At 46.0% G+C, this 25603-nt stretch overlaps 1 protein-coding gene across 1 annotated transcript; it reads right to left on the bottom strand.

Annotated features, from left to right (window-relative positions):
* Positions 1-6701: 6701 nt before the first annotated feature.
* LOC136512804 (protein NETWORKED 4B-like) lies at positions 6702-11361 on the bottom strand. The gene is made up of 3 exons (XM_066506804.1): positions 11196-11361; positions 8934-9070; positions 6702-8771 (listed from the first exon to the last, which is right to left on the bottom strand). Exons 2-3 carry the CDS (start codon positions 9028-9030, stop codon positions 6943-6945), a joined length of 1926 nt encoding a protein of 641 aa, XP_066362901.1. The 5' UTR covers positions 9031-9070; positions 11196-11361; the 3' UTR covers positions 6702-6942.
* Between the last annotated feature and the right edge of the window lie 14242 nt (positions 11362-25603).

Genomic DNA, 25603 nt, shown 5'->3' with positions numbered 1-25603 from the left:
CCCTCACCTACAAGAGCTCAAGTGTATCAAATGGATGACCCATGCTATCACATAGGGGGAGGTATCCCACAAATTAATATTAAGATCAAATATCCTATGTGTGGTATCTCAAGAAGCCCTACATAAGATACAAGTGGTACAAGTTACAAGTGGTATCTACAAGTGGTGTCATTTCAACAATCAAGTGATGTCCATAAAAAATGCAAGATTCAAGCCTCAACCATCTACCCCAAATGCATACCTTTACATCAATGAGAAGCACACATTTTATGGAAATTGATGACAAAGGGGGAGAGATTGTACAAAGATATGAAAGCCTTGAGATTAAGATTGTACAAGAGAGATAAGATAAGATATAAAAGCTTTGGGAGAGATTGAGATAAAGAAGTAGAGGTTGGACATGGACATGGACAAAGAGGGAGCAACATTGAAGAAAAGAGATGGATCAAAATTCTTGGACAAGAGAAGCACACAAGTAGGGGGAGCAAGCTCATGAACTTTGATTAATTGCATTTGATATGTCCATATTCATGTGCTTGCTTGCATTGCATAAGTTCTTAAATTCAATATGAATGCTTGTGTGATGTATGCTAGTTGTAGAATTTGATTGATGAAATAAAAACTAGCATGCATAGGATGATAGCTAGACACTTCGTATGCTTTTCAAGTAATGCTAGTACCTTGTTTTTAATGTTGATCTCATGAGGTATCTAGTGTTTTTTGTTTCCAAGTGTTATCTAGCTAACCATGGTGCTAAGGATGAACTTAAAGGTGCAACTCCGATTGGTATCACACTTCAAAGGTTTACTCTATACACCTTAGCATCATTTAGTAGTAATTACTCTCCCACAATTTAAATCTATGCATATGTGCGAGCTTAAAATCAAACACTCTAGCACATATATAGGGGGAGCTAATACTACCATTTTGGGTTTGTGGTACTTGTCCAAAATCATTTTCACATGGTAAAATTGCTTGGGCAAGCAACATGAATCCAAAAGAACTTAATTTCCATATCTTTGTAGAGTTGTCATCAATTACCAAAAAGGGGAAGATTGAAAGGTCCTTGTGTGGTTTTGGTAATTGAGTGACAACCTAGGTGGACTAATTGTGTTCATGTAAGATACACATGTGATTAGTCCATAGGTACATGTGTGTGAGCAACATATGCCATGAAGGTGAAAATGGCTTAGAGATGTTGCAAAGCTCACACATGTGATGATGAAGGAGCTCATTGCAAATGAGACATGAAATTGAGTCATGTGATCAAGGTGGAGAAGATCAAGACATGACTTGGCTTGATGGACTGGTTGCAAGCGTGAAGGGCAAGTCAAAGGCTTCGGAGCAATAGACCGCGTGGCGGTGAAGCTTAAGCAAGACTTGGCGCCGATGGACGAAGGCAACGGTGAAAAGCAAGTGAAGTTGAGATCGATGAACCAATATGATCATGTGATGATATGAAGTGGATTATATCATTGTTGATCATGTTGGTGCATGTGTTGCATCAACATTGAAGGAGATGGAATGGAATGCACAAGGCAAAGGTATAACCTAGGGCATTTCATTTCACCGGTCATAGGTGTGTTGAGAAGTTTATGACTAGGTTTAGGATAGATGGCCGTACTATCAAGAGGGGCAAACTTATTTGCATATCGGTCATCTAGTGCCACTCGAGTGATCTAACATTGCATCGTCGCTAGGATTGAGTGGCGTGGCAAGTTGAGTGACTAATCCTTTGGAAAATAATTGTGAAAATACTAACACACATACACATGGTGATGTACACTTGGTGGTGTTGGCACATTTGCAAAGGACATGAAGTTGGAGTTGATGTGGATCAACTTGGCGAAGTAAAGGAGGTCATTGTGAGTGATCGGACGCTGGGATTCTACGTCCGGTCAGTAGCAGCCATAAGCGTGCGATCTCGGTCTTCGACCGGACGCTGGCGCTGAAAGCGACCGGACGCTGGCTAGGTGCGTCTGGTCGTGCTGACATGGTTGCACAGAGAAGAGGAGAAGGACTGGACGCTGATGCTGCGTTCGATCGTGACCAACCGGACGCGTCCGGTAGTGATTTCTCGCTTTTGGAAGCTTACTGGAAGTGACCGGACGTTGAGGTCCTATGTCTGGTCATTCACTGTGCAGTGTCCGGTCACAACTTAACCGTTGAGATCGAGCGCTCAGTATTTGAATAGAGGCCACATGTGGCGAGCATCCGTTGACCGGACGCTGGGGTCCTGCGTCCGGTCGATCTGACCAGAGCGTTCGGTCAACCCGAGTTTTGCCCAGTGAAGGGGTAACGGCTAGTTTAGCCCGTGAGGCTATAAATAGAAGGGTGTCTTGGCCATGGCTGGTGCTGAGTACCTCGGGAGACTTTGTGTCCATGCTTGAGAGTGCTTGGGAGCCCTCCATCTCACATATGCTTGATAGTGGTCATCCGATTATGTGAGAGAGCGATTCTAGTGCGATTGGATCGTGAGATTGCATAGAGTGGCACTAGGTGATCAAGTTGCAAGCCAGTGGTGCTTGTTACTCTTGGAGGTTGCCACCTCCTAGACGTCTTGGTGGTGGTCTTCGTCGAAGCCCGTAAGAAGCTTGTGCGGTGCTCCGGAGAAGAGCTTTGTGAGGGGCATTGTGCTCGCCCCGCGGGAGCCACGAAGAGCAACTCTAGTTGAGTGTGTCATTGAGCTACCCTCACTTTCGGGGTAGGTTCTTGCGGTGCCTGACGTGCGGGCTTGGCGGGTGATGCCAATTAGCCGCCGAACCACCAAGTGAGTGGTCGACACAACAGGGACTAGTGTGTTGGCAAGCACGTGAACCTCAGGAGAAAAATCACCGTGTCAACCTTGTTCTTCCCGTTGGTTTGCAATCCCTTTACACAAGCTTGTGATTACTTTTATATACATTGTGCTTGTGTAGTAGCTCTTGTAATTAGTTAGCTTGTGTAGCTCACTAGTTACCTTCTTGCTTATGTAGCATAGAAGTAGCTCTATTGCGTGGCTAATTTGGTTTGTGTAACCTTGTTAGTCACATTGCTTAGTTTATGTAGCAGGTATTTGTGCTCTCTAATTTGGCATTGGTTGCCTTGTTATTGAGCATTGCTAGTGTGCTTTTGCTTACTAGCATGTGTAGGAGCTCCCTTGTTGCTTAAAGTACTAGTAACATAGGTTTGTATGACCTTACTTCTAGAATTGGTTAGGTGAGCTCTAGCCAGCCCGACACCTTTGTTGCTTAATTAGTATCTTTGGAAGGTGCTAGAGAACATAAATAGAGGGGTGTAGTCTTGGCTAGACCGATAGTTTTAATTCCGCACTTGTTTCGGTTAGCCAACGCTGTTAATTTTAGAAATGACTATTCACCCCCCTCTAGTCCGCCATCTCGACCTCACAGCGCGGCGGTGGCCCAGTCACGTGGCGTGGCCCACCGACCAGGCGCGGCCCAGCCAGGGAGCAGGCCGGCCCAGGCGGGGCGCGGCGCGTGGTGCAAGCGGCCTAGGCGTGTCGGCCCAAAGCGGCAAGCAGCAATGGCGCGGATGTTCCAGCAAACTGGCCCACGCGCGGCCTGCCCATTTGGCCTGACGTTTATACAAAAACGACCCTGCGGTTCGATCTATTTCGTATTCTACTATTCATGTGAGTCACGTACTTTGCAATAACAACCCTGTACAATATTTCTGCTTGGATTCATACCCTTCATTCCATCTTCAACATCAGAGGACAGACGGGGAGCAATCCGTCGGCGGTGGGAACAACGTGATGGGATCGAGGAAGGCACGGAGGTGGCAAACCACCCACCGGCGAGCCCCACGGGGACCCATGCGGCCGCGAGCTGACCACAGCAAGAGCCGAGCTGGAGCTCCGAAGCCTGCCCACGCGAGCCATGGAGGCAGGCATGCCGGCCGCGGCAGGGGAGGCGGCAACGGTGGCGCTGGTGGAGGTGCTGGCTCGGCGGCGTTGGAGGCGGTGAGGAAGAAGAGGGGGCGCCGGCGTGGAACATGCGGGTACTAGCGAAGGAGGGCTGGGCGGCGAACTACGGAAGTCACAGCGATGGCGGACGAGCGACGTGGCATGGCGCTGGCAAGGCAGAGACACCGGGGTGGAAGAGGAGGGGCAGCGCTGCGGTCGGCGCGGACGGACCGGCGAGGCGCTGCGGCTCAGCTGGTTGCGGCATGGCAGCCCAGCAGGGGCGCCCGGCGGTAGCGGACATCAGCGGGGACTTAGCGGTTCACAGCCTGGCGCGACGGCGTTCTCGCGCGGTGTGCTGGCCATGGCGGTGGAGGTGAAGCGAAGCCGCGCGCGGACAATAGCGGGACGGCCTGGTGCAACGGCAGCGACGGACCTAGTCGAGCTCGGCGTGGGCGCGCAGGGGGAATGGAAGAAGCAGCGCAGAGAGCGTGCGGACGATGGCGGGGTACTACGGACTGGAGCTAGGACGGAAAGCAGTGCCAGGTAGCGGGGCAGCGGCAGCCGCAACAGGAGGGGAATGGCGCGACTGAGGACTGGGAAGCGGCTGTAGGACGGGAGGAGCGGCAGCCTGGTGGAGAAAAAGGAACAGAAGCAGCACTTCCCCCCACAGACTTGGTCACGGTGACGAAGAGGATGGGAGCACGAGATAGACTGATATGATTGAAAGAAAGACAACAAGCCAGAGATGGGGAGGAACAGTGGGAAGGAAACAGCAGCGGCTCTGTCACTTAGTTCATAAACATGGCGTGATAGGATGTCCTGGCCCAACATGGCCGGTAGGGTCAGGCCAGGCAGCGATGCATCCCATCATCACTGCGACCGGGGCCACGGTTACGTACAGCACCACAAAGATATGTCTGTGCGCAGCCACGCGCAATAGCGACGCGGCAAGCAACGCGACGACACAACAAGTCGGACGACTGATTCAGAGAATGGGGACGCGCCACCGTCGCCACACTAGCGCCTAGACAGGACGACTCGAACCTAGTGAGACGCGAAGGCAGCCACCCGGCAAATCCTTCATTAACGCGCATGTCGTACCGTCGAGGTAGGTGAGCTGAATGGCCAGCGGTACCCTCGTCATTATTTTTAAACCAACAACATCACATTGGCACTCGAACAAGCGTACCAACATATTCACGAGGTTCGTATCCTGCTGATGATATGATTTTTCCCGTTTATATTTTATATCATTTTAACTTCCAAAAATTCGTTTTCTAAAACAACTTTATGCATGTACAAGCATAACTAAAGCTCTAAGGTTTAGCAATTTACTTTCAACAATTTTTTTTGTTTATAGAAATTATTTTTCATGCCCAATCAAATGAACAAGCCATTCGCCATTTACTTGCTAGAATCATTATCGGACATACCTAAATATTTCTACGCACTGCATAATTTATCTAGGGTGTTTATTCGAGTCCACAAAACTAAGTCACACATGATTCATTCATCACGTCGAGTACATTTTAAATCAAAAACCCGAGAAGCTCGTTTCGGAAATTTCTCTTAGGCCTAAATTACGGTGCTAAACGAGTTAGTAACACCAGGGGTGTTACAGAAGTCTTTGGGAGAACTTTAATGTGCAACTGATCCAACATGATGTCGAACCCTCGGAAATTAACTCTAGGTGGGAGGCAGCAGCCCAAAAGGTTCCAAAAGATCAAATGTGGAGATTCAATGGCATGGTTATTTACATATTATTTGTTCAAAAAATGGTTATCTACATATTGTGGAATCTATGGAAGGAAAGAAATCGTAGAAATTTCGAGAACATGTTCTAAAACGCCGAGCAAGTGGCATCAAGGGCTAAAGAGATTGACATGAGAAAAAGAGCTTTAACCGCCGCGGGACAGCCCTTGATATCCCGTTTATTTTTTTCTTTACTGCATGGAGCCTAAATGTGTCCCAGTGGGGAAAGAGTCCCCATTATTGTGTATAAACTCTTTTCCTACCTTAATTGAAAGGCAGAACTCCTGCCACTTTTTTTTTAAAAAAAATTATGTCTGCTACGCACTCATAAAGCAAATTGTATTTTGGATGCAAATGCAATTAGCTTTTGGATGCTAATCGCGAGAATGTATATTCTTCCTCATCATGCTTTTGAGAGGAAAAGGATCAAGCCCTTTATAAGAACTGAAGTTTTTATCGGAAGGTCTGGATTCCACACACGAAACACAACATCAGCCTTCTGTACTCTTCTATCCCGCACCTTATTTGGGAGGGAAAATGAAGTAAATTTCCCCACCAATACTAGGAGATTGTGTCTAAGGCCCCAGTTGTGCTATTCCTTTTCCTGTAGATGCTGCATGAAAATTTCCTAGACCTGTGAAATTTGGGGAGTTGATAGATTTCATTTCCAGGCTTCAAAAGCTATTTTTTCTAAGAAAAAGAAAATGTCTATATATTGGTTTAGATGTCGTGACCTGACGTCCATAAATGTCCATCGTCCGTGTTAGCAACTTTAGTTCATATCCAAACTTGTGTTCAGAAAACTCGACTCTTCAGGTGCATCAGTTAGGTCGGCTCAGGATTGTACTCAGTCAACCTCAACACCTACCTTTGTGTCTAGAGCACAGGTAAGACCTGAACTGACTCCTGCAGCCCGTTACCTTCCTTTGTCCTCGCATATAACAGTCCTAACTCAGAAGAGTCCAAACACATCTTAGATGAAAAGAGAGGACTCATGTGCAGTTCAGTTATTGACCACATAAAGTCGTGACTGAATAGCTGAAAACGATAAAGGTTCAAGCATACCATAACATCCATAACGTTCAACAGTTGACAACAAGAACAAAAGCCATAGGAGTATAAAGGAACGGCATGAATATCCCATCCCATTACATTCTACACACATACCACAGAATTCTTCACAACAGGCTGCACGGCAGAAGTTGCAAAAGAACAAGGCTAAAAATAGAACAGACCCAGAGACAAGCAACTGTGCAATTCATTGGCAAACCGACATTGTTCATTTATCAGGTTGCCATCACAGCCGGCCTCCTGTGGCCTTGCAACAGCTGCCTCAGCTGCTGATACCCGCTGCGGTAGTGTTCAATGGAGAAGCACAGCTGCCTGATGGCCTCCCGCTTTCCCTCTGCGCTCTCGGATATCACAAGCTTCTGCTTCTCTACCTCTTCTTCCAGCTCAAAAATCTGTGCACGCAGCTCTGACAAGGACCTGTGTGCAGTATCAAATTCTGCCATCAGCTTGGCATGCTCAAACTGAAGCTGATTTAAGTGGTCATCCATCTGCTTCATCTTTTTGTCACGAGTCGTAATATCAGCTAGCAGTTTGGCCAACTCAAAATCAACTGTGGCTTTCTCAGATGACAATAATTCAAGCTTTCTCCTGAGATCAGCAATATCTTGATTGAGGACAGAAATCTGCTTCTCATTTTCGAGAGATTCTTCTTCCTTGTCAGCATAAACTTGCATAAGCTCTGCCGCCACAGAGGACAATTTGCCTTCAAGAGAAGCGTTTGCTTCAGATAACTTCAAAAGATCTGCAGTAAGAGAGGACTGCTCATGTGAATGTTTCTCCAAAGATTCAGACATAACCTGCTCCAGCTGCTTGATCTGGTCTCGAAGTACTGATTTCTCTTCTAAGGCTCTTTCTAGCTGGGCTTCCAGGTTCTTGATAGTTTCTGGTAGCTTTGCAACCTCTGTACCTGAGACCTCAAGGGCTCTTAAAAGTTGCTCAAACTCATTAGCGCGTTCTTTGAGAACTTCTTTCTCCTCTGCAACCTTTTCTAATTCTGCTTGTGCATTCCTTATTACTTCTTGCAGCTTAACTATCTCGGAAGCTGAATATTCTAAGCTGTGAGCTGCCTGCTCCAGTTCTTTAATCCGAGACTTGAGCTGCAATTTCTCATGTGAAATTTTTTCTAGGTCACCTTCCATATTCTTGATGACTCCATGGAGCTTTCTAAGCTCATCCTCGACAGTAGACTTATCATGCAAATACTTCTCTGAGAGTACTCCAAGCTCATGTTTGCACTTATCAATTTCAAGATCACGATGTGCCAATTCAACCTCAAACTGCTTAGCAGCTGAGGCCATTGCACCTTTCAGCATTTCAATCTCATTTGTGCGCTCAAACAGCACAGCTTCCAATGCTTCCTTTTCAATGTTGACTTCTGTTGAGCTCTCTAAAGCAGAATCCCTTTCTTCTGGATCCTTCTGAAGGTTGTTGGATTCCACATCTGAAGTATGCAGTTTTTCTTCATGTTCAGCAACTTTTGAGTTGGTACTCAAATCAATCTGGCAATGTGCATGCTTTTCCTCTGAAGCATCAAGTTTTCCCCTTGCTTCTTGAAGCTCATCTTCTAGCTCAATAATTTTTTGGCTCAGGGCATAAACAATACTGCCATTTTCCTCTTTGGCCTCATCAAGCTCTGAATCAGAATCTGAAGATGATGAAGACCTTTCACTACCCTTCTTGGATACATCAGAGCTAACACCAGAGCCAATGGAAATATCAAGGAAATCTGGCCCAGGCTTTTGCTTTTGCTTTTGCGGTGGCAAATTTTCTTGCATGTCAGACTTTGGAGATGAGGAACATTGTGTCTCAGAATCTGATTCAGAGACACCAAAAGAGCCATATGATTGAAGAGATGATGGAATGTTTTTGCGCAGTTCTCCAGTTACACTGTCATATCGCGCAGCAAGAGCACGATACATGCGATAGAAGTTCTCCACATGAGTAATAAGTAAAGGCCGCTTCTCGTAAAACACCTCAGCTTTTTCTGCAGAGAACTCCCCTTCACCAATGAGCCCCAGCATTTGTTTCACCTGCTTCTCCATTTCTGTCCATTTTAAAAAACACTTATATTCAGAAAACAACCAGGCATGCCTAAGTGGGTAATAAGTATTAAAATAAAAAAAGACTGAGGCACTATAAACCGTCTTGTGTAGCGAAGAATAACATGTCAGATTGTTTGGTGAGCACACAAGATCACAGTCCTTACCTTCTAGATTCTCAGAGAGCCACTTAGAATTTTGTGGACTAATATGACTGTCCCACCACCATGAGCGGGATTTTCCTGACTGTGCCTTTCTCTTCATCTTCACCAAAATATATGAAAATCTCCTCTGATATGCAAACCTAATTGAGATTCAAAAGGAACAACAGTGAGTAGTTAAAAGGGTGCGCATGATGCAAGCAACATGACTATCCTTGTTAAGAAAGCTGCAAGTGCAGGAGAAATAGAACCCCATGTAATCTATAAGAAATTTAAGACAGTCGAATAAATCATTCCAGTAGTCATAATAATGTAATCCATGAAAGAAAGGGAAAAAAATAAGTAGTAAAAATCTTTAAAACACAGAAATGTGTAAACTGCTGCCACAGGCCCATAACAAGTTATGCTATTAATTCCAGTTCCAATTAAGTACTACAACTTACCTGTATAAACAAAATAAAAATATGCAATGCTCTAGCCAACAGAGTCGGTCTTGCCTGCTCTTTAGAACATGGCAATTACTAATAATTTGTCAGAGAAAAGAGCAGCCTTGTCCTAGAAATAAGGATGGCAAGCAGCAGGACTAGAATTCAGATGCAAAATGCCAGGGACCAGAAAAATGTCACTTAATAGCTACCAAGAGAGGCAAGGAATCATTCCACTATGATCTTATCAGAATCGCTGTCATCAAGCCCAGGAGAAGCAATAATCTGCTATCCAAAAAAATAGTAGCATACAAGCATTGAACGATAATGACCCTTTCTCTTCCTAAAAGGAAACATACTACTTTAGGAAGACTTCTGAAAAAGAGATAACATGTGCATTCTGATTTCAGAGAAACATACTACATTATATATCAGGATTAACATAAGAGAGGGTCAGCGACAAATAAATTTTATGCTTTGTGAGCAGTCTTGTCAGAAAAATAAATAAATATACATGTATATTGGGACATTTAGAAATTAATGACAATGAAGTTGATCAGACCTTGTATACCGATCAATTCTTTACATTATGAAAGGGCTGGGACTTGTTTATCACAACTGACAAGTCCAAGTGCAAAAGACACAGCAACTACAGCTCTAGAGCTGTTAGGTAGGTCAGGGAGCACGATTCAATGAACTGGAAATGAACTGAAACATAGACAAGAAGAATGGACAACACAAAGTACTACCCCACATTGATCAACACCTGAGGGTTGAAGCAAGATGCCGCAAACTCGCGACCAAAAATGCACTTGTCAATGTCCAGCGATGTAACAAATGAGACCACTCAAATTTAATACTATTAAGTATCTGGGATCCACAAAACAAACATGGCAGGGACGGGCACATGGAAGCCTGAGGTGATGGTCATTACCCCTGAGCGATCAGTTTCATTGAGTAATAAACAGAAAATAAAGCTATGAGTTTCCAGCTGCGCAAAATAACTAATTTAATGCATGGCTGAAGAAGTAACGTGTTTGCATTTTTCTGTTTTCCAATCCATGAATAAATGCCCTTATAAATCTGTCGAATTTTAAACTGAGAAAATGTTATCCCCGTTCATTTGTAGGTGGTACCAGTATTTAAAACTAAGAAAATGTTATCCCCGTTCCACACATGGGAACATGGGACAAACTGATGCCATTCCTAGCCCATGCCTGCGAAGGATCCAGATAACTTTGCCTAGTATCAAGGTGGCCACAAATGGTACTGCCGATATTTCAGATGAACGCAAAGTTGTTGGAGATTTCCACAGCAAAAACTAAGGAATGAGCACAGATGAGCTAAATGAATTGCAGCCAGATTGGTGCCTAAAGGCTGCTGCCTAGTACAAGACAGCAATCTAAACAAGACCATCACACTCCCACAATCCCAGTAGCAGCATTCACTCTTGACACGGTTGAGCATTCAAGGCAGCACAGAAGCATCCGTGGATGGCTCCTGGAAGCACAGCATGGGTCGAATTCCCCCGAGACTGAACAGATCGGAGCCGCGGCAAGACCAACAAACAACAACAGTGGAGTCAGTCCCCAAGGGGCAGCAAGATTTCGTGAAGAGAAGGAGGCCATGCGAGAATCATCAGAGCCGGACGCGACGATCGCCCGCTCAACCCCCCAAAACTAACCAAAATCGAGAAGCAGAGATCGACAGAAATCCAGAGAAGCCGAGATTCCGAGACACCGCGAGAAGAAGGAAGAAGATGAAAAAAAATTCCGCGTCACAAATCCACCACCAACAATCGACAGAAGAGGGCGAGGAGGAGGGGCCAGGGGGCAGGCATTACCGGAGCTCGCAGATCAACAACGCGAGCGCAGGGAATGGAGTGGAGGCAGAGCGCAGCAGCGGTTGCTGTTCCTGGCACGCGGAACTGCGGAATGGTGGGGGTCGAGCACTCGAGCGAGCGCTAAAGCCCAGAACCCGCCGGAGCGCGTGGGCGAGCGTTAGCGCGCAGTTACCTTAATGCCCCTGCCGCCTCACCAGCCGAAGGCGTTTAATTTAGGTTATTTTATAGTAATAATTTACCAGCGGGAGGAGGCAAAGAAAAGGGTTAACGGCGCTAATTTAATTGCGAGGGAGAGGGTGGGTGGGCGCTTCCGTGGTGGGCCCCACGAGGGCCGGGCCGGGCCGGGCCGCCGGTTCTGCTCGCTGCCGCGGGGACCGAATTTTTTACTATTTGGCTCTTTTTTCGAAAGTTTCTCTCAAATAGACCCCTGGCGGAAACAATTCCAGAAATGGACCCTTGGCTCGGCGCCAGAGTGACTGGCGCCAAGCTCGGCGCCACGGTCACTGGCGCCGAGGTCCTGGGCACGGGAAAATGCCTGCCAGGGGCTCGGCGCCAGAGTGACTGGCGCCGAGCCACCTGTATTTAACCCATCCTGTACTTCTTCCCCGAGCGTTCTTCCTCTTATTTCTCCTCGGGTTTTTTTCTCGCCACTTCACCCTATCTCACGAATCGACATATTGGACCTTGAAAACCTTGATTTGATCCGTAGATCTTCGAGAGCAAGGTATACTCGCTCACCTCCTTGTTTTTCTCGCATCGATTCGGTACATATTAGTCGGGATTTTTGAACCTAAGAATCGTCATCACTTAGGGTTTCATTGTATCCCTCAATATATGTATTATACAACCGTAGGTTCATTTCAAGGCGTGGAAAAAGCTAGCAAACCAAGCCGCATGTAGTTATGTTATGGGTTTATTGTTGTGGATGAAATGAGAAACCCTAGGTTTAGGGTATAATTTTAAAAGCTTTTGGTTCTTAGAACGAAATTGATTGTATTGTAGTTATGGTTCTCATTGATATTTTGTTGTAATGTTTTTATTTATGTTTGTTAAATTACATCCTATTTGTTAGATGCAAGAAATGTTTCGGGAGGAGTTTTGGTGAAAACGGGGTCATCCTCGAGAATTATACCCCGACGCGTCTAGCAAAGATGCCCCCGTTCCTCCTGACCTTCCTGTCCCTAACTGTGACTGTGGTTTCCCGGCCCATGTTTTTCAATCGAAACATCCGGACACAGCCACGCGTTGCTTCTACACATGTAGTCGGTTTAATGTAAGAAATTGTTTGTACTATCCTTTTTCTTTATTTGTTTAAGTATGGTACTAATATTTTATTGGAATCTCGTTGTGTAGGACCATGAGAGATGCTTTTTCTTTCAGTGGATCGATGGTGCAGACAAGTTTGATCCTAGGTACCTCTTTTTCGACGATTGGTTTAGAGGGAGACATCCACGTGAGCACTTCAAGCGGTGGGTTCCACCCTCCCTAACCCTCCGGCAATGACAGCTAAGGAGAAGCACCTAGCCGTAGTTAGACGACTCGAGGAACCTCCTCTGTGTGATTGTGGAGATCGAGCTGTGATAAACCCTGAGAATACGTTGAAGTTTGTGTGTCCAAACAAGCATAAAGTAAGTGCAAAGTGTATGTGTTAAAATCTTGAGCTATATGTGTTTATGTACTAATGTCTCATTATTTAGGTGTATTCAATGGCGAAGTGTCGTTTCAAGGAGTGGTTGTATGGTCCTAAGAACCAATGGCCGGAAGAACCGCGGAGGGTTAAGGAAAAGAAGAAAGAACGGGTAATCTACAAAGCACCTCCTGTCATGTGCGAATGTGGTGTAAAATCCAACTATGGCCTAGTCCATTCAGAGCTTGGAATAGGTCATTATTGCGGCCATATGATTGAGTATGATGAGGTTCGTTATTTTTCTGGTAAACATGAAATCATATTTTGTTTGTTTTCCTAATACATATATGATATATTATTCGTTTTGAACAGAGCACTAGGAAATGCAGTTGGGAATGTTATGATGGTCAAGCTAAGTTCTTGGATGAACTGAAGAAGAGGCAAGTAATTGCATGGAAGAGGGGATATGGACCTGACTACGTCAACCTATTCGTTAAACATCACAAAGAAAAGATGCGTGAGTTTGCTAGACAGCGTGGTATTTGTAACCCGATCGATGTTGGCCTTAACAAATAGGGATTGGAGAGGCGGACGACGTTAGAGGAGGAGAGGGCAAGGAATGAGGCAAGGGAGGAGACAAGAGTATAGATGCAGGTCTTGAACGAGCATGTTGCTACATTATGTGCCAGTGAGTGCTTGAAAACCTTTTTTCGTTGCCTGGTTTTAAATGTAATATTATCGAGTTGCTAACTGATTGTATTTTATACATCAAGGGATTGGTTGCAGCGGGGAACATGCTACAGAGGTGGCTCGTGCAAGGTATGAGGAGAAGAAGTTAGATGGCCATAGATCACGAGGTGGTCGCACCGTTCAATCACCGATTGTGCTGTGTGATGATGGAGACGAGGATGAGGACGACACTGGCAGACTGAGTGAGCTCATTGCTCTAGCAAAGGCGGGCATATAGGCGCAGGAGGCTGAGGATGACACTGGCAGACTGAGCGAGCTCATCTCTCTAGCAGAGGCGGGCATTCAGGCGTAGGAGACTAACGACGATACTGGCAGACTGAGCGAGCTCATTGCTCTAGCAGAGGTGGGCTTACAGGTAGAGGAGGATGACGACGCGTTCTTCACTCAGGCCGCAGCGGCCGCAGATAAAGCGGAGGCCGCTTACTACAAGCGATAGGCAGGTCAGAGCAACGCAGTTGAGCCTAGCCACAGCAACAGGGTTGTAGTAGAGGACTGGTACTCGGATGATGAGTTGCTTACTCAGTACGTTTCAGATTGAGGATTTGGAAGTGCATTTGCCCCTTTGTCTACTATCGACACTTAGTTGTACTATTAATATGTTTTGTAATGTGACATAGTATCGAACTTTTCATTATGTGGTTGTTTTTATTATCAATGGTCTTAATATTCCGCTTAATGATACGGACTTATTTCCATTTGAACATGTGCTGCAAAAAACAGTTAACGACATACGACATTATAGAAATCAACACACGAAACACATTAAATGGCATGTGACTACATGTACCAAACCTGGGTACATAGTTTTCTTTGACTAAACCTAACATGCCTTAGGTAATTAAACCATGCCTTCGGTAATTAAACCTAACATGCCTTAGGTAATTCAACCTGGGGTTCTCCACAAGAAAAAGATAAAGTCATTCTAGTAGTGTGGCCACATAGCAAATTGTGTTGCACCTTCTCCATAGTAGCCTCCCGTTGTTGTTGGTGGTGGTGGCGGGGGTGATGGGGGAGACCCCTTTTTCTTGTGGTTAGGGCAGGTGCAATATGGATCATTGCAGAGTGCCTCCTGTGAATCGGCACCATTATTGTTGTCGTCCTATTCGTCGTCCTTGTAACCGCTGCTAACTTCCCTTTCTAGATCGAAGATACGGTCTTGTAGGTAGTAGATGTACTCCGCATGCGGATAAATAGGTTGAGGATCGACCCACCTACTGAACCCACAGTTTTCTTCGGCTAAGGAAGACTACAAAAAGTATGTCGTGTAAGTGATATACAAGACAAACATATTGAAGAAACAAATAGTAATAGCAATTACCCATGCTCACGGGCATTTGAAGAAACGACGACCTCCATCTATTCCCTTGGTGAACATCTACACTAGGCAGTCCTCACCATGCATGCATTTTGGCCACTCTTCTTTCCTTTCATCGTATCCTGTCAGTGATGCCTCTTTGGTGAAATCACTTTTGCTCTCAACTGGGAACCTCTCATAAAGAGCTTCCTCAAAGAAATCGGGACCAAGAGGACCCTCCCACCCCCAGGTAGTTTTCTTCCCCTTTCCTCTCCCTCTGGACGACCCTCCAGACATTGGTACTACAACGAAAGCAAATGCTGAGGAGTGTTCTTCTTTCTTATTGTTTGTGTAAATGAGAGGGAGTGAGTGGTTATTTATAGGTTGAGAGGAGGAATGGAGGCCTGTCAATGTGCCATGTCAGCGATCCGTGTGCCTCTTCACCTCAGCCCTTGGATCAAACAATCATAAGATGGATGGTGGAGATAGAGTTTAGTTGTGCTTCCTTGCATGTTGTCCTTGCATCTAAAAGGTCTATATCAGTGATGTGATAATTCGATGCTGTCCGTGTATCTGAAAAGTCTATGTTTATTGTCTGAAAAGCATAGATTCGTTCACTGTTGCTTGGTAATCCTAGATTCTTGTACACAGCGTATGTACAAATATTCTTGGATTATAAACGTAATAAATTTATAGTTAATCTGTGTACTACATTTGTGCCTTTGTATAAGTATAGTATGATTAAAGGTTCACGCAAAAAATTCGCAAGATACGGTCTTGTATTAGAAGCATCCACAGTTACAAACAGAGACATCAATATATATTCTAAACATTTAATTATCCAACAAGCATAATGCAACCACAACGATAGCATAATACAACCAACATAATATGTCATGCAAAGTCCAAATAGTCCACAATGTCCATACAGTCCCGAATAGTTAAAGAAAAGTAAATACAAAATTCATAATAGTTCATAGTAACACCTACCACGTCCCTCACTGTCTCCTACTCTTGCCCCTACCCTTGTGACCCAGAGCACTGGTGCCTGGAGTGTAAGGGTCACGCGGACGACGTCGCCTAGTGCCTAGAGGCGGTGTAGGATGAGTCGATGGAGCGTCATGGAGCTGAGAGGGCCGAAGCTCATCGTGCCTCTTGTCCATGTCATCGTCGTCGTCAGCCTCCTCGTCCTCCTCCTCGTCCCCTGTAGCTACTTGACTAGAGGAACCCAAGGCTCCTCTTCCTGCGGAAGGATCGTACACGTCATGCGTCGTGTTTGTCCTGCAACCATAATGACCAGCCGCATGGCGTAGACGACGTGACAACCTCTGTTGTACAAAACTATGTTAACTGAAAGAATATAATGTATTAATGATTTGTTTGAAAGAATATTTTTAATCTTACATCTAGGAAGCCAAGTATGTAGTCATCATTGACTCTAGGCCGAACGCACTCAATCACTTCAACTGAGCTTCTCAGTGTATTGCCCTGCAACAAAGTTTTCAATAATAAGACTTCTGAACAGATATCATTTAGTTTTGTTTTCTTATGTAACTAAACGTAACAAGATAAGTCGATTGGCTTACCACTCTGTCCAAGATCGGTCCTGCCTCCACCTGCCTTCCTGCACGAGTGGACCGGTCGTACGTCATGTCCTCATCATCGGAGGACTCGATGTCGGCGTAGTCAGTTTTAGTCCACTGTAGCCTGAGCCTGCACCTTGTCGAACGCTGGTACCAAGCTTGGTACCGCCTGAACTCACGGTTCATGTGCGGCTCGTTGTTGTCGTCCAGGTTGTCGTGCATCTCCTCCCATTCCTCAATGTAGGATTGGTGGTGCCTCTCCTAGTCAAAAATCTTCTTGTTCCTCTGATGATCCAACCTGCACGTATGTCATCGTTACATTAATCCATGTATGTGGCACCATATTATAAGAAATGGACCATCATCATGAGATATTTGAAATATCAAAACACTTACTTGTGTAAGTCAACGCCAGTCGAGAACAGAGGCATAGGCCAAAGCTGTCTCACTCCAAATTGGCGTGCAACCCTATCTGGCAGGTGGTACTCGACAGCATAGAAGCAGATTAGAGGGCACCTCATCCTATAGAAGTAGTCGTCGGCCCCACATACGTTGCTCAGCTGAAAAGGAAGTGCGTCCTCTCCACCATACGGCTCCCACTCCACCTGCATCATGTCCAAATAAGATGTCAGATGGTATACTAATCCTTTTAAAAGCAGCATGGAAAATAAAATTTACTTACACTAGAAGTCATCAGCGAATCTAGCTCGTTCGTGTACTCAATGTACGCCCGGTCTATCCTCGTGTGCGAAACCCTGACCTGGTCCCAAAGGTCCGCCCACGTCGGCTGGCGACTTGGAGGCTAACCTTGGAACCACTCACGACGAGCCAGTACCTCTAGACGACCAACTAGAAAACGAGCCCACATCCACAGCTGTAACAGGTACACGCATCCACCAAGTGACGGGTTCACCGTAGACCTACGACACCCCTCGCACAGCTGCCGGTATAGAAAACACAAGACTGCAGAGCCCCAGCTGTACTGACCCACCTGGTCCCAGTTACTGAGGCAGTGGATCCACATCCAGGACGCATTGTCACCCGTCGCGTCGGGAAAGAGAACGCAAGCAAAAAGGTGTAGGATCCACACCCGGTAGTAGTACCCAACCGTCTCCTCATCTGCCTCCTTGGGGCACTGTGCGAACTCTGTACGTAGCCATGAGATGGGATGTAACACCCCGGTGTTATGCCTGCATTTAGGCATTGCTAATCATACATATCGTGCATCATCAAGCATCCTATTCATACATGCGTAATCTTGCATATAACAACTGAAACATTACTTCGAAACATACGAAACATGTTTGTGAAAAGTAAATGATGCATACACTTATTAGAATTGTTTTGCCCTGAAATTTTCTTGCTAGGTTAGTAAAACATGTTTGACTGCTATTGTAAATCAGCTAGCAATAATTAGTTCAATTTTTTGGAGCAATGTTTGTATTCAAAGTAATTCAAAATTTTGCTTTCAAAATAATTCTCCAAAATGAGGGTTTTGAATTAAAATTTACTTTGATTCTATAATTCAAAATATAGATAGAATTGGACTTTGGTCATAAAAGCAAAGTTGTAGGGAATTAAATTCTAAGCAACTTTCATTTTTGGTACATTTTCAAAAGAGGTCATTTTCTTGCTCAAAATAATATTTGAAAACTGTTATTTGAAAATTTATTGAAAATGGAAATTTAAAAGAATGTTTCTGTTTTCGCGGGCCGCCGCCTCCTTTCCGGCCCAGCCCCGCAAGCCGGCCCAGCGAAGCCCCCGCGCGCGCCTCGCCTCGGCCCAGCCCCGCGCCGCGCCAGCCCGGCCTGCCTCCGCGCGCCGCGCCTTCTTCTCCCGCGCGCCGTGCCCGTCGCCGCGCCACGTCCTGACCGCGTCAGGCGATGTCCGCCGCGTGTCCGCCACGCGCCCGGCTAGCTCTGACCACGCAGCGCGCTGGCGGGCTTGAAGAGGAGCGCGCCCTGCTGCCAGTCGCACGCGCTCTGCCTTCACTCCTCCCGCACTTCCTCTCCTTCTCCTCCCGAGCCGCGAGCCCTGAGCTCCGCCCTCGCCGCGCCCGAGCTCCGCCGGCGTCAAACTCCCGCACCACCGCGCCATTCTCCAATTCGTCGCGCCCGCAGCTCCGCCTCGCCTTCCTTGAGGTCGCGCTCGAGCTTACTCCGCCTTCCGAGCACAGGTCGGACCTCCCCGCGTCTCGCCGCCGACGGCCATGGCGCCGCTGTGCACGGCCGCCATGGAACCCGTCTTCCTTCTCCCCTCCAGCCTCGCCTAGCTACCCTACCGAGCTCGCCTTATCCTCGCACGTCTCCTGCGCTCGCTCGCTGGCGCTGCCGTGGTCGGAGACGGCCGCCGGCCGCTGGCCGAGCCCCGCCGTCGCGCCAGCGCGCGCTCCGGCAAGGCGCTCTGCCTCGGCTGGCCAGGCCGAGCCAGGCCGAGGGCTGACGCCCTGATGGGCCGTCCCCCTCCCTCGCGCTCAGGCCGCGCAGGCCGGCTGTGGCCGTGGGCCAGTTCATTTCCGTGGGCCGGCCCAGTAGCATTTAAATGATTTGTTTTCAATTTATTCACTATTATTTGAAAACAGAAATGGTTTGCAAAATATTTGGATACTCAAAGTTGCTCCAAATTTGTTGAAACAAATTTTTCTAGGTTCCTTATCACCAGATCTACTTGGGAAAAATAGTGCATGTCATTTTTGACATATTTTTCTGTAGGATTTTATTTAATCATGGATATTGCTGATAACTTGAAAAATAGGTAGAAAAATCTATAGGCTTCAGAAAAATATGATTTCAAGGTTGTTAATCTTATTATGTAATGTACTTCCTAGGAAAAATATATTTCATGCATGTGCTGTGGAAAAATTTTGAGGTGTAGTTCAAGTACCTTAAATGGCTGATTTTTGTTAATTTTGCTAGAGAGCAAAAATTGTATAAAACATGCATGTGGTAATTTTTGTATAGTGATTATTTACTGTTTAGAATCTAGGAAAAATACTAATTCTGTTGTTTGACACTTTTCATAGTACAAAGTAATTTCATGCTCATTTTTATGCTATAGCTTGTCATTTTTGTGTAGGATAGTTTACTTATCCAAATGCCATGAAATTTTTTTATGGTAGTCTGTTTAGGGTAGTATTATGCTACTGTAATTTTCTCAGAATTTTAGGAGCCTCAGAAATATAGGTTGCTATTCAAACCTATTATTAATTAGGGTTTAAGCAAGTGTTGCTTTAAGTGTGATTAAGAAATTAGTAAAGCTTTGGTGTATCTTTGAAGCATTTCATAAGATAGGTTAACTTAACATCTTAGTAGTAGAAGAGAATGCAGTAGATGACATGTGCTTGTAGTATAGTTCTTAGATGATGTTGACTACCTTGCATTTCAACATATCCATTGCATGCATCTCCTTCGATGCACCGTTTGCATAATCCCTTACGCGCATTGCATCATACAGGATCACAAACCGAGAACCCAGTCGTCATTCCCGAGGAGTCCGAGGAGCAGTTCGAGGTGCAGCAGCAGGAAGTGCCAGAAGCCGACGAGGAGGACGTTGAGGAACTTCCGGAGTGCCCCGATCACCGTCCGAGCTCCTTCGAGAGAGGCAAGCCCCGGAGCATTTTTCTCCCGGTTTGCAATGATTTAATTAAATGCTTTATTTTAATTGATGCATTACGTTCAGGAGTTGTTTGCAACCGTTGCTGCATTATACCTTGCTTACCTTTGTTATACTATATCCTTGTTACCCTGGTATCCGCAGTCGAGTAAATGCTTAGCTAGCTTAGACCGGTAGAAGTCGGGTGATTTCCTGTCACCTGCGAGCTATAGGTGGTTACCTGGATCTGCTTGGATGACTATGAAGTCATGGTATAACTAAGTGTTAAATGAAGTTGAGACCGGACGGAGACTTGCAGTGTTTTGGACTGTAGTGTTTTCCGTCTGTGTCGATTAAGGACCGGCCGTTGTTGGGCCTCGAGTCATGTTGAACGCATGCCTTACATTTAGCTGGCCGGATAAAGTACCTTCCGACCGCGAAGCTGAGAGGTTTTTCGGGCCGAGTAAATTGCCCGCAGCGCACTGTGCCGAAGCAGGTGTGGTAGGACACGGGGGCGGGATGATAAGGCCAAAGTGCAGTCGGTCGGCCCCCGGGTACATGTGGTTCCTGGCAAACTCGAGGTTCCTGGAAAGTTGACTCGGTGATCAATATCTCACTTTAGCGGGTGAGTGAGATTTGTGTAAGGAACAAATCACCAGCTGGTTAGGAATCGATTCGAATCGCCATCGCTCCTGGATAGTGAGCACTTGACTTGAGTTACTTCATCGTAGTAAATGTTATGGAACACTTGGACCGTTATAATGAATATGACAGTGTGGAAGTTGCTTAATGATCATTGGTTATCATTATCTGTTTAATCACATGTTTACTCTAGTATAGGTGCAAATCTAGTTGACAGGTTAATAATAATTAATTTGGCAATAATGCTTTTAGAAAGGTTCTTGAAATGCTAAAAATGCTTCCTTTTGCAAATGAGTCAGCTACCCTACTATAAAGCCCTTCATAATCCTTGGTGTCATTTATTTTCGGTTATGTCGGGTAAGTCTAGCTGAGTACCTTCTCGTACTCAGGGTTTTATTCCCACTTGTTGCAGATGGGCAGATGTACTATGGCTACTGTATCAACTGCCTGTATCCTGCGATGGGTGATGCTTAGGACCATGGGCATGGTCATTCCTTACGTCTCATCTGATGCTTTTGTTGGAGATGATCATTCGCTGGCACTATATTTGAACTCCATGTGAGTGTGCGTGGTTTTAAACAAATGACTTCCGCTACTTTTATTCGAACTTGTTTTGTAATAACTATGTTTAAACTCTGATGTATCTGTTATGTAAACCTTTATGTAATATGTGATTGGTGATCGCTAAACTTATTACGATCATGGCTGGGACATGAGTTGGTTTGAAATCCTTCGTGATTTCACGGACTACCGGGTTATACGGGCTTAAGTTTGCTAAATCGTCTGCTCTGGCGAATGATTTTCTTACTTAATTTCGTATAATTGGTCGGTTCTGTTACAGCTGGCATCAGAGCATGGTTTAGCGTGTTACTGTTCACAAGTGTATTTAAAACAAAAAGGCATTTGAAAAACGTGATTTTCAAAATCTAAAGTGTGCCAGTGATCATATCCTTTATGCCCAGTTAAGGACTTTAGGTGGCTTAATTAAGTACTGACTGGGGTTCTTGCATCATATTTCTCTTTCGTCGCTCATACGGCGTGCTATTGTATGAGTGCCACTTGTTTGAGTGGTAATGAATGGATCATTTGCCTCTACGCCTCGGTAAGTGTGAGTTGTGAGAGCATGATCGGATACACCGCCGATCTAGGGTGAATGATTATATGATGCTGGAGTAATTACGTGTTCTACGCATGTTTTACAAAGGTATCTCATGAATGGGTCTTCCTTCTATGGAGGCGATGCCGTCAATAGGACGATGGTTCGGGTAGTTACTACCGTTGTACACGTATCTGGGGATTCGTGTAGAGCGTGTAGATAAAACTTTACTGCTTTTATGCATTCATGGGGAATTGGGCTGAAATGAATTTTCTGCAGGTACATAATAACGCTATCGTGTAGAACGTATTAGCTACGTATTGAGAGATCGTTGTATGCCACCGAATTAGTCGTTAGAAATTATTTATTTCCTAAGTTTGTGAGAACGTACGACCCGTACATACATCATGTTACTTGTGCATCTCATTCATCCCATGCATACCTCCCCTTATAAATTGATTATCTCATTTTGATAAAAGTGTATCACCTAAAATATGTTTCCCCGAAGTAATAAGAGAACTTTTGCTACAGATGGCCCGCACGAAGCAGACCGCCCGTAAGTCCACCGGAGGAAGAGCACCCCGACGTCCGTTGGCCCTGAGGGAGCACCGCACCACGGACACCTTCTTGAGCGAGTTTGGCATGCCGACCTTGCTTTGGAGAGTGCTCCATGATGTGGGGTACCCAGAGGGTCAAGAGCCGGTGTACTCTTGGAATGAGAGCCAGTTGACAGATGATGGACTTGCAGTGGTGGAGATCACGGTTCCTGCTCTCGGTGATGCTCCAGATTGGGATGGTTGGCATTTGGAGTTTGAGGGTCGCACTCCGGCTGAGGGTGCAGAGGGAGCAGCCTTCCGTGTCATCCGGGACATTATGAGCAGGTTTCCCAGTGAGCTTGCTGCAGCTCTAGCTGGTACTTTTCCTAGGGATGATCCTCGTGATGCCATTTGGGTTCAGCCTCAAGGAAGTGCATTGGTCAGAGGTCCAGCTGAAGGACAGGCTAGTGACAACTAGGCAATGAGTGCTATGTTCGCCGCCATCAGAGCATATGAGGGTCTTGAGAGTACCTACTGGACTTTGACTGGCTTGCGTAGTGAGGATAAGCTCAAAGGGCAGAAGCAGAAGAAGAGACAGGCACGAGCCATAGCTAGCTTGCAGGAGCAATTGGCTGATATGAACTTACAGCGAGATCAGGCGGTTGAGAGAGGTGATAGAGCTATGCAGCGAGTGCATACGTTGACTCAAGCCAACAACAATGCAGACCGCATGATTGGACAGTTGGTTCAGGAAAGGAATGAAGCCTGGAACGCAAGAAACCTTCTGCTGCAGAGAGTCGATGAGCTAGAGGAATACAACGGCAACCTGCACGAGGAGTTTCACGTGCTCTACAATGGGGTTGGCCCATATGCTCCACCGAATGCCGCTGGCATGGACATCGACGACGACAACCAGAACGAGCCTGTAGTTTCACCTGGAGGCGATGGTGACGTCTCCGATCCCGACGATGGCCCCGAGGAGTAGGCTAGTTGCCTTGCGTTAGTATCTAGGTCTTGTCGCGATGACCTTTCTTTTGTTGGCATGTAATCCATCGTATGTTGTTTCAAACGTATGAGACTTGGCATGTGGTTGGAACTTGAATTTCAAATGCGATATCTGAACGCATAAAAAGTCCAGTGTATGTATGCTGGCAATGTGATTTTATGGACGCGATGTTTGCCGTTTAAGTATTTCGATTAAGTGCTGTCGTTTTAATTGGAATGCGATTGTTGTGCCTCTGTTTTATTGTATGAATTTATTCTCTCCAGTAAATTCAGTACGGCATAAGTTTTCCTTCACTCGCAATTATTACAGCTTCACTCAATCGTTACTTGTTGCTGAAATATGCAGATGACAAACACTCGCCGAACCACGTATGAAGCCGCTGAGCCCGGTGCTAATGGTACGGGGACTGGTGGTGGTGGTGGAAACCATGGAAACAACAATGAACCTCCCCATGAACCACATTTGCCACCTCCTCCCCCATTTACCCCCGAGATGTTTCTCGCACAGCTGCTTGGGAGTCAGCGCAACACGGAACAATCCCAGAAGAACATGGAAGATTTTCTGCGCACCATAGCCAACAACGTGCAACGTGGTAACAATCAAGGCAGTGGCATGGGAGTAAACCAATATAGCAGCTTCAAAGATTTCATGGACACCAGGCCACCCGTATTCAAGGAAGCAACAGAGCCACTCGATGCTGAGGAATGGATCAACACGATGGAAGATAAATTCCGTGTGTTAAGGATGACTGAGGTTCTGAAAACAGAGTATGCTGCACTTCAATTGCAGGGACCGGCGGGAATGTGGTGGAAGCACCATCGCACCACCTTCCCTCCAAATGCTCAGATTTCTTGGAGAGAGTTTGCTGAGGCTTTCCGTGGAGTCTATATTCCACCAGGGCTGACCGAAATGAAGTTGGGAGAGTTTCTGGCATTGAACCAGGGCACCAAAACCGTGACGCAATACCTGCATGCCTTCAACAACTTGTGTCGCTATGCTCCCGACATGGTTGACACAGATGCTAAAAGAATAGCCAGTTTCAAGAGAGGACTCAATCCAAAAATGATGAAGCATGTTGGTACCAATAACCATGTCAGATTCAATGACTTCATCAGCGACTGTTTGAAGCAGGAGAAGAATAACAACGCCAGCACCGTAGCCAAGACACGCAAGAGAGCCTTTGAAGGTGGGCCATCTCAAGCTAGAGCACCTATGGGAAGTCGTCCTCCATATCGCCCATCGGCACCTGGTGCTAGATTCAGGCCACCTCAGCCAAGAAGCCAAAATTTCTATGGACCTCAGAAGCCGTACAAGATGGCAGTACAGCCCAACAAAGCAGCCGCAACTGCGGTACAAGGCGGTTCCAAGGGAGCTGTGGGATCTGCCGGGACAGTGAGAGGACCCTGCTATAACTGTGATCAACTCGGTCATTTCTCGAAGTTTTGTCCGTACCCGCCCAAGAAGAAGCAGCAGACTTATAATGCTAGAGTGCATAGTACAACAGTGGATGAAATTCCAGAGGGAGAGCCCGTCACTGCTGGTAAGTTTCCTGTCAACGAAAACCCTGCAGTTGTTCTATTTGATTCTGGATCATCGCATTCTTTTATGAGTCAAGCATTTGCACAGAAACATGAACAACTATGCACAGAATTGGGTTATGGTTACCGTATAAGTTCAGCAGGGGCTGATGTTTTGACCAACCGGATGGTTCGAGGGGCAACCCTTGAATTAGGTAGCAGGAAGTTCCGAGTGAACTTGATAGTTATGCCTGGGTTAGTCTTGGATGTCATTATAGGGATGAATTGGATGAAGGATTGGGGAGCAGTCATAGATACTGGAAGTCGAGTACTTACCCTTAAGGATCCACTGGGTGAGGGTACTTTCCAAGTACCATTGCCTCGGAGAACAGACCTTATAAGTGTTACATGTGCTACGGCAGTCATTCCTATTCATCAGATTCCGGTAGTGTGTGAATTTCCGGATGTATTCCCGGATGAGCTACCTGGTCTTCCGCCAGATAGGGAGATTGAGTTTGGAATTGAGTTAGTCCCCGGAACAGCTCCGATTTCAAGGAGACCCTATCGGATGCCTCCAGATGAGTTAGCTGAGCTAAAGAAGCAATTAGAAGAATTGTCAAAAAAGGGGTTTATTCGGCCAAGCAAGTCTGAATGGGGATGTCCCGCTTTGTTTGTGAAGAAAAAGAAAGAGGGCACGTTGAGAATGTGCGTAGATTATAGGCCACTCAATGCTGTGACCGTCAAGAATAAATATCCCTTGCCACAT

This window comes from Miscanthus floridulus, chromosome 16 (genome assembly GCF_019320115.1).
Source record: "Miscanthus floridulus cultivar M001 chromosome 16, ASM1932011v1, whole genome shotgun sequence".
Classification (NCBI taxonomy): domain Eukaryota; kingdom Viridiplantae; phylum Streptophyta; class Magnoliopsida; order Poales; family Poaceae; genus Miscanthus; species Miscanthus floridulus.
The sequence above is the reverse complement of the archived record's forward strand: the minus strand, read 5'-3'. Positions and strand labels throughout refer to the sequence as shown.

What these genes read in the sequence shown, in the direction of transcription:
- LOC136512804 (XM_066506804.1), bottom strand. Translation starts at nt 9,030, where the DNA reads ATGAAGAGAAAGGCACAGTCAGGAAAATCCCGCTCATGGTGGTGGGAC. An exon ending in GCTCTCTGAGAATCTAGAAG is followed by an intron (nt 8,772 to 8,933) that starts GTAAGGACTGTG and finishes TAAAATGGACAG; the next exon opens with AAATGGAGAAGCAGGTGAAA.